Here is a 12,576-nt window from a genome sequence, read left to right as displayed (position 1 = left end):
GTCCTGCTGTGCACTCTCCTGTGCAGCTTTCTCCAGCGATTCAGTTGTGAGATCCTGGTCTGTTGTGCCTCTGGCCCCCTCTTCCTTATTACAAAAATAATCCATCTTCAGTTTCACAACGTCCTGTTGCTTGCTTGCTGGCAGCTACAAAATGGAGGAATTTCTCCTCCATGATTTCATGCCAAAAACAGGGACCGACAGATCAGTGTACATGCTGGGTGCGTGACCTTCTTTCACTCCCGGCAGAAAGACTCCCATCATTTGGCAGACAGGAAGCAGAGAGTAGGAATAAACGGGTTCTTTTCAGAGTGGCAGGCAGTGACTAGTGAGGTACCGCAGGGACCCCAGCTGTTCACAATTTGGACGAAGGAATTGCATGCAATATCCCTAGATTTGCGAGACCCTAAGCTGGGTGACAGCGTGTGCTATGAGGAGGATGCAAAGAGGCTGCAGGGTGACTTGGACAGGCTGGCTGAGTAGGCATATATTTTTTTGATTATAAAAGTTAGAGTACCCAATTCATTTATTTTCTAATTAAGGGGCAATTTAGCGTGGCCAATCCACCTAGCCTGTGCATTTTTGTTGGTGTGGGCAAAACCCACGCAAACATGGGGGAGAATGTGCAAACTCCACACACACAGTGACCCAGGGCTAGGATCGACCTGGGAGCTCGGCGCTGAGAGGCTGCAGGGCTAACCCACTGCGCCACTGTGCTGCCGTGAGTGGGCATATATTTGGCAAATGCAATATAATGTGGGTAAATGTGAGGTTATCAACTTTGGTGGCAAAAGCAGGAAGGCAAATTATTATCTGAATGGTGGCAGTTTAGGAAAAGGGGAAATGCAGCAAGATATAGATATAGCCTGCTCCACCATTCATCACGATCATGGCTGATCATCCAACTCAATAGCCTAATCCTGCTTTCTCCCCATAGCCTTTGATCCTATTCTCCACAAGTACTATATCCAGCTGCCTCTTGAATATATTCAAAGTTTTAACATCAACTACTTCCTATGGCAATGAATTCCACAGGCTCACCACTTAGTGTGAAGAAATGTCTCCTTATCTCTGTCCAAAATGGTTTACCCTGAATCCTCAGTCTGTGACCCCTGGTTCTGGACACACCCATCATTGGTAACATCTTCCCTGCATTTACCCTGTCTAGTCCTGTTAGAATTTTATACGTCTCTGTAAGATCCTCCCTCATTCTCTGAACTCCAGTGAGAACAATCGCAACCTAGTCAATCTCCTCAAAAGACAATCCTGCCATTCCTGGAATCCGTCTGGTAAACCTTCGGTGCACTCCCTCGAGAGCAAGACCATCCTTCCTCAGAGAAGGAGACCACACCTCCACACAATACTCCAGGTGTGGCCTCACCAGGCTCTGTATAGTTGCAGCAACACATCCCTACTTCTATACTTAAAATCTCTCGCAATGAAGGCCAACATATCATTAGCCGCCTTTACTGCCTGCTGCACCTGCATGCTTACCTTCAGCGACTGGTGACCAGGGACACCCAGGTCCCACTGCACACTCCCCTCTCCCAATTTACAACCATTCAGGTAGTAATCTGCCTTCCTGTTTTTGCTTCCAAAGTGAATAACCACCTTATCCAAATATACTGCATCTGCCATTGGTGAACAGCCGCTGAAACTTGGCGTGCAGGTAATGCAGGCGGTGAGGAAAGCTAGTGGTATGCTGGCCTTCATCACGATAGGATTTTGAGTATAGGAGTAGGGATGTCTTGCTTCAGTGGTGAGGCCACACCTTGTATTGTGTGCAGTTTTAGTCTCCTAGTTTGAGGAAGGACATTCTTGCAATTGAGGGTATCCAGTGAAGGTTTACCAGACTAATCCTCATATGTCAGGACTGACATATGAAGAAAGACTGGATCGACTGCTTGTACTCACTCACTGGAGTTTAGAAGAATGAGAAGGGATCTCGATAGATATAAAATCCTGATGGAACTGAACAGGCTAGATGTGGGAAGAATGTTCCTGATGTTGGGAATGTCCAGAGTTAGGGGTCACAGCCGAAGAATAAGGGGTAAGCCATTCTGGACTGAGATGAGGAAGAACCTCCTCTCTCAGAGAGTTGTGAACTTGTGGAATTCTTGGTTGGATATGTTCAAGAGGGAGCTGGATGTGGCCCTTGCGGCTAAAGGGGTCAAGGAGAATGGAGAAAAAGCAGGAGTGGGATACTGAATTTGCATGATAAGCCATGATCATATTGAATGGTAGTACAGGCTCAAAGGGACGAATGGCCTGCTTCAGCACCTATTTTCTATGTTTCTATCGGTCGCAGCTGGCAGTCCTTTTCGACTTTGAAACTTTATTTCCAATACCTGATTTTCCAAATTTATAACTTTTTACTACTGAAAATTTAATCAATTTCAGTTGAACATGCGCATGCTTACATTTACACACAAACTTTGTTTTAAATATATTCCCGTTTCTTTTGAAATTGAAACAAGTATAGAAAAAAAGTATTATCTTGTTTTTACTTTACAAAGCAGGGTCTGGATTCTTCACACCCCGATGCCGAAATCACGTCCGGCGCCGGGACGGCGAATGTGTTTCTGTGCATGAAATCGGGATCAGCGCCGGTTCCTCGATTCTCCGCCCGCGGAAAGCAGCGTACTCAGAGAGTATCCCCTACCTGCAACCATTGCCAGAGGCCCACCCCGCTATTCTCCGCCCCGACCGGCCGAAGTCCCAATGGCTTGTATCTAACATGGTCCAGCCGTTTGGGACAGTCACGTGGCGACTTCAAACTCGGTCCGCGGCCATCATGGTCAGGTGTGGGCCGATCGGAGGGCAGGGGGGCCTCATACGGGACCGGGCTATTTTTATGCAGGCAGTCCGGGTCGGCACGCGGCCGATCGGGGGCACTATTTACGAGATCCAGCTTCGCGGTCCGAGTCCACCATTGAGCATGGCGTGGCTGTTGGAGGCCTCCGCCATGCGCATGCACTGCCTCTGACCGGGAAGTGTGGGGGCCGTATCTGCAGCTAAAGCTGCGATCTTCACGACAGGTCTCTGCTAGCCCCCTGCAGGGCTGTGAATATGTGGCCTTTTGACGCTACTTTTTCTGGCGTAAAAGGCCGCAGTTTTTTACAGCGGCATGGAGACATGATCCCTGAGACAGAGAACCCAGCCCCATAACGTTAGACGAGGTGATGTAACTTGTCAAACACACAATGTCACACTATTTCTTATTGTTTCCACTGCTTTGCACTATCCAAACATCTAAGGCATCTCCTTCATTCTTAGGAGAAGCACTTACATCCTGTTTTGCAGAGAATGTTGGCACAGTGATGATTGTGTAAGTTTCTTCCAGTGTTGACGTGTCAGCCGTATTGACTGGCCTCGTTTGATCGATATTCCTCTCCAACAAATCTGGTCTGGCTTCCCTCTCACTGTCCAGTAGCTGTTACTGTCGTCAGATGCATCCACCCCAGTCACAGAATGCTGACCACTTCTCGACCCATACTTCATGTCTTGGGAGTGCAGGCGGATGTTATTCCCATCGTTGAGCTGCTTGACCATGGAGCCGCAGGTCACATACTGCTGATTAGAGATTGGGGAAGAACTGAGGAGCGCGCAGAGGACAAGACTAGATCGGAGCTCCAAGCTGGGGGTCACCACCATTAGCATCACATGCCCACCTGGCCACCCATCAGCCCTGCCCGTGTGCCTGCGCTGACCAGCACACAGCCCAGCCTCGCGCCACTCTGCCCCCTCGAACACCGCAGCCTGTTGGGGACTGCCCATGATCGGGAACACTACGACCCTCCCAACACCAGCCCGCGGCCCTGAGTTTGAAAACCCTGTTGTAGCACACTTGTTATATCACATTCATCACTTGGTGTGCTCTAGTGACCGTGCCCGCTTACAAATGATCAGATCTTCTAAAAAAGCCTAAGCTGATAGAATGCCCTTTGGAACGCAACATGAATTAGAGAATCAATATTTCCTTCATATAATCATATCATGTTAAATGAACATCTAAAAAAGGGCACCATGGCACGTCTTACCCAGTGATGGAGACCTCCAGTATTTACCTGTTTTGCGGTCATTAGTTGGGAATTATTTGCTTAACCTTTTCAAAGCTGAAATAGAGAGAGACTGTTTGAAAAGATCAGCATTACCATTTCTTAAAATACCTCAAAATTCAAATGTCAACATGTCATTCATCACAGAAAGAATTGTGAACTTCAGGGCTCCATGCAAAATATATGAAATTAACTGAAATCATATCCCATTGTAATCATCTGAAGGGAAATGCCATCAGAAGGATAACTAGGCACTTTGCTTTAAAAGGGAAATAAACAGGAGCAGTCAGGAAGTCACTTTCACTGTTTGCCGATCTTGATATGGTTGTTGCACACTGGGACACCAGTCTCGATTGTTACCATGGTTTTGCTGATCTTGTACCTTTCCAATCCTGTGTGATACATCAAGATATTTCCACATGATTATTAGAGCTGGCTTTTAAAGCAGACCAAGGCAGGCCAGCAGCACGGTTCAATTCCTTGACCAGCCTCCCCAAACAGGCGCCGGAATGTGGCGACTAGAGGATTTCACAGTAACTTCATTTGAAGCCTATTTGTGACAATAAGCGATTTTCTTTTCATTTCGTTTCATTTCATTTTCATCTGTTTTCCTTTCAGATTTTCTTTCAGCTGCCTTCGAATGAATTATCTTAATCACATTTTTAAATCACATAACGGATGTCCACCTTTGATGAAACTAGAGTGGAATTGAATCATCGCAAAGCGAATGTTTGCTATGATGTGCACAATGTTAGCTCAGAATTATACGTTTGGGGTCGGGGGGTGGTGCAGTGGTGGCAATGCTGCCTCACGGCGCCGAGGACCTGAGTTCGATACTGGCCCCGGGGTCGCTGTCCGTGTGGAGTTTGCACATCCTCCCCATGTGCCGCCCAAAGATGTGCAGGCAAGGTGGATTGGCCTTGCTAAGTTGGGTAATCTAAAAAAAATTTAAAAGAATACATACGATGGTTAGAACTATCAAATGATAAACAACTCTATTGTCATTTATTTATATCTGTCTACTTTAAACTTAACCACCTAAATGTCTCCAGTAAGGGCAGCACGGTGGCCTAGTGGTTAGCACAACTGCCTCACGGCGCTGAGGTCCCAGGTTCGATCCCGGCTCTGGGTCACTGTCCGTGTGGAGTTTGCATATTCTCCCCATGTCTGCGTGGGTTTCGCCCCCACAACCCAAAAATGTGCAGAGTAGGTGGATTGGCCATGCTAAAAAGCCCCTTAATTGGAAAAAAATAATTGGGTAATCTAAATTTATAAAAAAAAAAATGTCTCCAGTATTGAAGAATACTCAGTATGTCCTTTTGCTTGCAATAGTAGAAAATATTTAATTGAAGCATTTGTAATTTTCACAGTTTAACATATTGACATTTCGAGAACACCCGCGCGGGCTGACCTCACACCAAACCCCCGAGAAGAACAACAAACAGTAAACCCCGTCCCCTACTTCTCCTGCCCTGTCCCCAATTACCCATATACTAAGTTCTCTGTCCTTATCTAACATCGCCATGCCTCCTGTTTCCCCCCCCCCCCCCCTCCCCCTTTTACCCCCTTGCTGCTGACGTTCAATTTTTCTTGAAGAAATCTATGAACGGCTGTCAACTCCGGGCAAAATCCCTGTATTGATCATCTGAGAGCTTTTCTCCAGACTGAAAACCGTACCATATCGCTGACCCACACTCCTGACTTTGGGGGGCACCGAAGTCCCTCCATTTCAGCAAGATCCCTCTCCGGGCCACCAGGGAGGAGAAGGCCAGGATATCGGCCTCTCTCCCCCCCCCCCCACCCCCCCCCCCCCCCCCCCGCCCTTTACCCCCCGGATTTTCCAACACCCCAAATATTGCCAGTTCTGGACTCGGGAGTTATCCTACCTTCCAGGACCTTCTGACATAGCATCCGCAAATACCTGCCAGAATTCCCTCAATTTCAGACATGCCCAAAACATATGTACATGGTTGACCGGGCTACCCCCACAACGCCCACATCTATCCTCCACCTCCTCGAAGAACCTGCTCATCCGGGCTACAATCATGTGGGCCCTGTGGACTACCTTGAACTGGATCAAGCTACGCCTAGCACAATATGAGGATGCAGTTTACCCTTTTTTTTGAGGCTTTTTTCCAACAGTTCAGTTTCCAGCTCCCCTCCTACCTCCTCTTCCACTTCCTCTTCACCTCCCTGATATTTCCTGTATATCTCCAAAATCCTCCTCCCCAACCCCTGTTTTGACAGCACTTTATCCTGTAGTCCCCTCAGGGGGAGGCGAGGAAAGCTTGGAACCTGCCTCTGTACAAAGTCCCACACTTTAAGGTACTGAAGCCCATTGCTACCTTTTGCTTGCAATAGTTACATTTTGCTCACATTAGTTACATTTCCCGACAAGACTCTTGCTAATACAAATTGATGTAGTGAAACTTTGTAGATGGAATGAAGACTGATACAAGTGCAAATTTAGTAATCTGAATCCAGAGCTACTTTGCCTTATTTTTTGGTACTATATTGCAGTAGGTTCACCAGCACATGTGTGGTTATTGTATTGGCCCAACCACACAGTCAATCATTTATACCTCTAATATTGATGCACGTTTTCTTCCATTCTTCATTACAGGAATCAAAGTTTAAAGAGACTGGAGTAATTACCCCAGAGGAGGTGAGTGTGAGAAGTTTGTTTAAGTAAGTTGTTTAAATGCTAAAGGAGGAAGTAGGCTGCATTTTTGATTAAAGTAGATTATCTTGTCTATAATAGTAATGTCAATCCTCAGTAAAGAACAAATTGAATCTAAGGTTTCTCTGCTTCAAGCAGAAACTCACCAAAATCTTATTCTATACGCTCAAAATTCTATGCTGTGATATTAGCATAACAAGTTATGTGCCAGGAATTGACATCAGAAGAACCGGAGAATTGCAAATGTTACACCCTTGTTCAACAAAGGTTGTATGGATAACCCCAGCAATTACAAGCCAGTCAGTTTAACATCAGTAGTGAGCAAGCTTCTAGAAACAATTATTGTGATAGAATTAGCAGTCTCATGGAAAACAGTGGGTTGATTAGGAAGCCAGCATGGATTTCGGAAGAGGAAACTGTGTTTAACTAACCTGCCAGCTGGTTTGAAGAGGTAACATAATGGGTCAATGAGGGAATACTGTTGATGTGTACATGGATTTTCAGAAGGCATTCGATACAGGGCCGCACAATGGACTTGTGAGAAAGGTTTAGCTCAAGAATAAAAGTGACAGTAGCAATTTGGATACAAAATTGTCTGAATAATAGGAAGCAGAGAAGAATGGTCAGTGGGTATTTTTTGGGCTGGAGGAAGGTTTGTAATGGTGTTCCCCAGGGGTCAGTATTGGTACCCTTGATTTTCCTGATGTATATTAATGATCTAGATCTTGTGTGCAGGAGGAAATCTCAAAGTTTGAGAATGATACAAAACTTGAAAGTATTGTAAACTGTGAAGAGGACAGTGCAGAACTTCAAAAGGACAAACATAGACATGTTAGTGAAATGGGCAGATAGGTGGCAGGTGACGTTCAATGCGGAGGTGATGCATTTTGGTAGGAAGAACATGGAGAGGCAATACAAAGTAAGGAGTAAAATTCTATAGGAATGATGTGAACGCATTGAAGAGAGTGCAAAAGAGGTTTACAAGAATAACTGCAGAGATGTAAAATTTCAGCTAGATTCAGATAGATTGTAGAGGTTAGGACTGTTCTCCTTCAGAGAGAAGGCTAAGAGGAGATTTAAAAAAAAAAAATTTAGAGTACCCAATTCATTTTTTCAAATTAGGGGCGTGACCAATCCACCTACCCTGCACATCTTTGGGTTGTGGGGGTGAGACCCATGCGGACACGGGGAGAATGTGCAAACTTCATACGGACAGTGACCCAAAGTCGGGATCGAACCTGGGACCTCGGTGCCGTGAGGCAGCAGTGCTAACCAGTGCACCATCGTGCTGCCCACTGCTAAGAGGAGATTTGATAGAGATGTTCAAAATAAGAGGGAAGGATAGGAAGAAACTGTTCCCACTGGTAAAAGGAGCAAGAACGAGAGGGCAAAAGTTTAAAATGATTTTCAAAAGAAGCAAATGTGATGTGAGAAAAAACTTCTTCTTGGGACGATTGGTTTGGGTCTGGAATGCACTTCTAGAAGTGTGGCATTCAAGAGGGCATTAGATAATTACTTGAATAGAAACGATATGCAGCGGTACGGGGAAAAGGCAGGAGGGTGGCATTAAGTTATGGTGCTCATTTGGAGAGCCGGTGCAGACACGATAAACCAAATGTGCTGTGACAATTCTGTTCTTATGGGTGGGTTTTTTTCAATTGTACCTAATATTAACTCCAAATCTGAGCAATTTTGCACCATAGTTGATAAAACCATGGATTGAGAAAAAAAAACTTTTGGTATATATATATATATATATATATATATATATTTCAAGAAAATCCTCTTGAAAATTTGTTGTATTGAACTATTGCACATTTATAAAAATGCGTTAAAAAACAAATGGTGCCAGAGAACTGAAGGATCACTAAAGTTATTCCTATACTTAAAAGGGGAGATAGAAAAAAGCCAGGGAACTACAGACCAGTTATCTTAATGCTGCTGATTGGAAAGGTAATGGAATTTTTACTCCGAGATGTAGTAGAGAAACATAGAAGCTCGGAACTTGCCATTTCTGAAGTTGTACCGCAGAGATACCCATGAAGATGTGCTGGGAACCCTTTTGAAGTCACCATGGGAGTACTGCATGGCAATTGCCTGGGAAATGTCAACTTCTATTGTACCCTGCACCTGGAACCGCCTGATTCTCCAATTTAAATCGGAGAGTTTAGACATTTCCAACTCTCTTAGCAGAACAGGAAAGGGATTAAAACCACTTCTAATTCCTGGGTAACAATAGTACTGACCCCCACACAAGCACGAGGGAGCATTGGTGGGTACTCTACTCTGAGAGTTGCTTGGCTTTCGCAGGTGAATGGTTTGGATTGAGGGCTGTCTGATGGGTGTCTGGGGATGTAGGGTCCCAGTTTGTGGCAGCAGACTCTTCGTAGGTTGTGCGGCTGCGGAGGCAGCCTCATGCACAAATCCAAGTCTCCCGCCATCTGCTCCCATGATCTTGCCAGTAACACTCCACCCTCACTGCTAAGGTGTTGCCAACACACACCTTCTCTGTTCCTATCTCTTTACCCAAAAGTGATAAGAATGAGGAGCTCACCACACAAGGAGTAGCTCAGGCGAATAGCATAGATGCATTTAAAGGGAACCTATGTAAGTATGTGAGGAAGAAAAGAACAGGATATACTGATGGGGTTAGATGAAACACCGGCATAGATCATTTGGGTCAATGGCTTGTTTATATGCCAGAGACTCGATGTGACTTCTTTCAGTTGATGCAGAATATATTCCTGTGTAGCCTTAGGCAGGATACTGTCATAGTGCTATGAGGAAGTATGGGGATTATTCCATTTTTGAATGGAAATCTACATATTTAATTTGAAAAATGTTGTTGGTGGATACTTTTATGCCGAAGTTGGCTTTGGTGAAACTCATTTCTTTAGTCAGATGAAGTAAAGGATTGCTAAATTCTCCTTCTTCTTACAAATCTCAATTCATTCAGGCGATGAACTCAGAATAAGTTTGTAGCTTATCTTGGTTGTTAGTGCCACATAAAAAAAACCTTATTTTCTAATTGAATAAAAAGATTAGAGCACGTTGGATATTTGCATTGAACCTTGAATGCTTTGTGGAATAATTAATGCTTTTTATCTACTGAACAATTAATTCTGATTCATTCTAATAGGCTATTAAATGTACCTTGTTCTAAAAGTGGAATACGTTTGCAACAATTTTCCTATTTACTATGCTAAATTCAAAACTCTCTTTAACCAATGGTGAGAGTGTTTAAACAATTTTAAGTTACAATTTTCAATTGGATATATTGCTACATACTTATCCACATGATGCTTAATATTATGAGAAATAGAGGCATTCTCAGATTGTGATCATACAAACATGATTATTCCATTTAAATATACTTAATTTTTCATTAAAATATTTTTTTATTTTTGCAGTTTGTGGTAGCTGGCGATCACCTGGTTCATCACTGTCCCACTTGGCAATGGTAATGGAATAATGGATTGTGAAAAGTGTGATTAATAAATGAAAACAGAAATCTAGATCTTGTATCAATGGAACTTGTTAGGCCAAAGTACTTTTGCATAGTATTATGTGCTATCTACAGCACAGAAATATGCTGTCCGACCTAACAGGTCCATGCAAGTGTTTAGTGGTCCATACAAACCTCTTTCCACCCTTCATCTAACTCCATAAATTTATCCTATTCTCACTTGTGCCAATCTAACTTTCCTTCAAATGCACAGCGTCACCTCAATAATTACTTGTGGTAGGGTGTTCCACACTCTAACTACTCTTGGGTAAACAAGTTTCTCCTGAATTCACATTTGGATTTATTCATAATTGTCTTGTATTTATGGGTCCTAGTCCTGGTCTCCCCTGCAAGTAGAAACATCCCCCAGCAAACCTTTTGCTAATTTTTAAGACATTTGGCATCCCTCGGTCTTTTCTAGAGAAAGTACCCAGCCTATTTAAAATTCCTCTGTGTACCATCTCAATTTGGATGCTTTTCTGGTGTATCTTCACCTGAGTCTAATATGTCAACATCTTTTTTTTTAAAGTATTTTTATTAAGGTTTGCAGAATTTTCATAATAAAATTGTAGTAACAATAATAAAAAAAACAAACTAGAGTGAACATTAACATAGTGCAAAAAGAGAATATACAATAACAATTAAATGGACATTACCCCACGCGACTCAGTCTTCCCACACCATCCCAATGAAGCACTCACACCCCCCACCCCGCGGATTGCTGCTGACATTTTAATTTTCCCCGAGAAAGTCGACGAACGGCTGCTGCCTAGCGTAGACCTGCTGAAGGCAAACTTTATTTTCTCGAGGTTGAGAAACCCATCCATGTCGTTAACCCAAGTATCTACACTCGGGGGGCTTCGAGTTTCTCCACATTAATAAAATCCGTCTCCGGGCTACTCGGGAGGCAAAGGCCAAGGTGTCGGCCTCTTTCGCCCCCTGAACTCCCGGGTCTTCTGACATTCCAAAGATCCCTATCTCTGGACTCGGCACCACCCGTGTGTTAAGCACCTTGGGCATTGTCCTCGCGAACCCTTGTCAGAACTCTCTAAGCTCTGGGCATGCCCAAAACATGTGGACATGGTTTGCAGGGCTACCCTTGCACCTCATACAACTGTCTTCTACCCCAAAAAACTTGCTCGTTCTCGCTGCCATCATGTGTGCCCGGTGGATCACCTTAAATTGAATTAGACTGAGCCTGGCACATGATGAGGAGGAATTAACCCTGCCCAGGACCTCTGACCACAGACCCACTTCCAACTCCTCACCTAGCTCCTCCTCCCACTTGTCCTTGAGCTCCTCCACCGGGGTTTTCTCCGCCTCCTGTAGTTCCTGGTAGATATTTGACACCTTCCCCCTCCCCCACCCAGGTGCCGGAGACCACCTGTCCTGTATCCTCTGGCGGCAGCTTCGGAAAGGCCACTACCTGTTTTTTCAGGAAGGCTCGTACTTGCAGATATTTAAAGGCGCTTCCTGGCGGCAGATTAATTTGTCCTCTGGCACCTTCAAACTGGGAAAGCTTCCGTCTATGAACAGATCTCCCATCCTTCTAATGCCAGCTCTGGAACCCACCATCCGTCCTACCCGGACAAACCTGTGGTTGTTACATATCAGGGTTCAGACCGACGCAGCGAACCTGAAAACTACCAAAATTCCGCAGAACCTCCCCTCCACAGTGTCCGAAATGTACAGGAGCAAATCATCCGTGTATAGCGAGACCCGATGTTCCCCCCCCCCCCCCCCCCGAACCAGTCCCCGCCAATTCCTCGAGGCTCTCAGCGCCATAGCTAGCGGTTCTATAGCTAGGGCACATAGTAACTGGGAGAGGGGACACCCCTGCCTTGTTCCCCGGTGAAGCTCGAAGTACCCCAACCTCAGCCGGTTTGTACATGCACTTGCTACAGGCGTCTGGTACAGCAATTTCACCCAGCCAATAAAGCCCTCACCAAACCTGAACCTCCCCAGCGTTTCGCACAGGTACTCCCACTCCACCCGGTCAAAGGCTTTCTCTGCGTCCATCGCTGTTACCACCTCCGCCTCGCCTCCCTCTGAGGGCATCATAATATTCAAAAGTCTCCAGACATTGGTATTGAGTTGTCTGCCTTCAACAAACCCAGTCTGGTCTTCCTCTATTACCCCTGGGACGTATTCCTCAATTCTTATGGCCAGAATCTTAGCTAGCAATTTAGCATCCACGTTTAAAAGCAAAATTGGCCTGTATGACCCACAATGTTCCGGTCCTTCCCTCGTTTAAGATTGAGTGAGATCAAGGCCTGTGACATTGTTGGGGGAAGGGTTCCTTTCTCTCGCCTCATTGAAAGTCCTCATCAGGAGTG

At 45.0% G+C, this 12,576-nt stretch overlaps 1 protein-coding gene across 1 annotated transcript in view; it reads left to right on the top strand.

The window, feature by feature from the left end:
* Nucleotides 1–12,576, top strand: part of atg3 (autophagy related 3) — a 52,049-nt gene that overhangs the window by 17,696 nt on the left and 21,777 nt on the right. Inside the window, 2 exon segments of the mRNA XM_038802075.1 lie at nt 6,679–6,720; nt 10,146–10,195. Of these exon segments, the coding sequence (XP_038658003.1) occupies nt 6,679–6,720; nt 10,146–10,195 (92 nt within the window).

This window comes from Scyliorhinus canicula, chromosome 7, assembly GCF_902713615.1.
Source record: "Scyliorhinus canicula chromosome 7, sScyCan1.1, whole genome shotgun sequence".
In the NCBI taxonomy this organism is placed as follows: domain Eukaryota; kingdom Metazoa; phylum Chordata; class Chondrichthyes; order Carcharhiniformes; family Scyliorhinidae; genus Scyliorhinus; species Scyliorhinus canicula.
The sequence above is the reverse complement of the archived record's forward strand: the minus strand, read 5'-3'. Positions and strand labels throughout refer to the sequence as shown.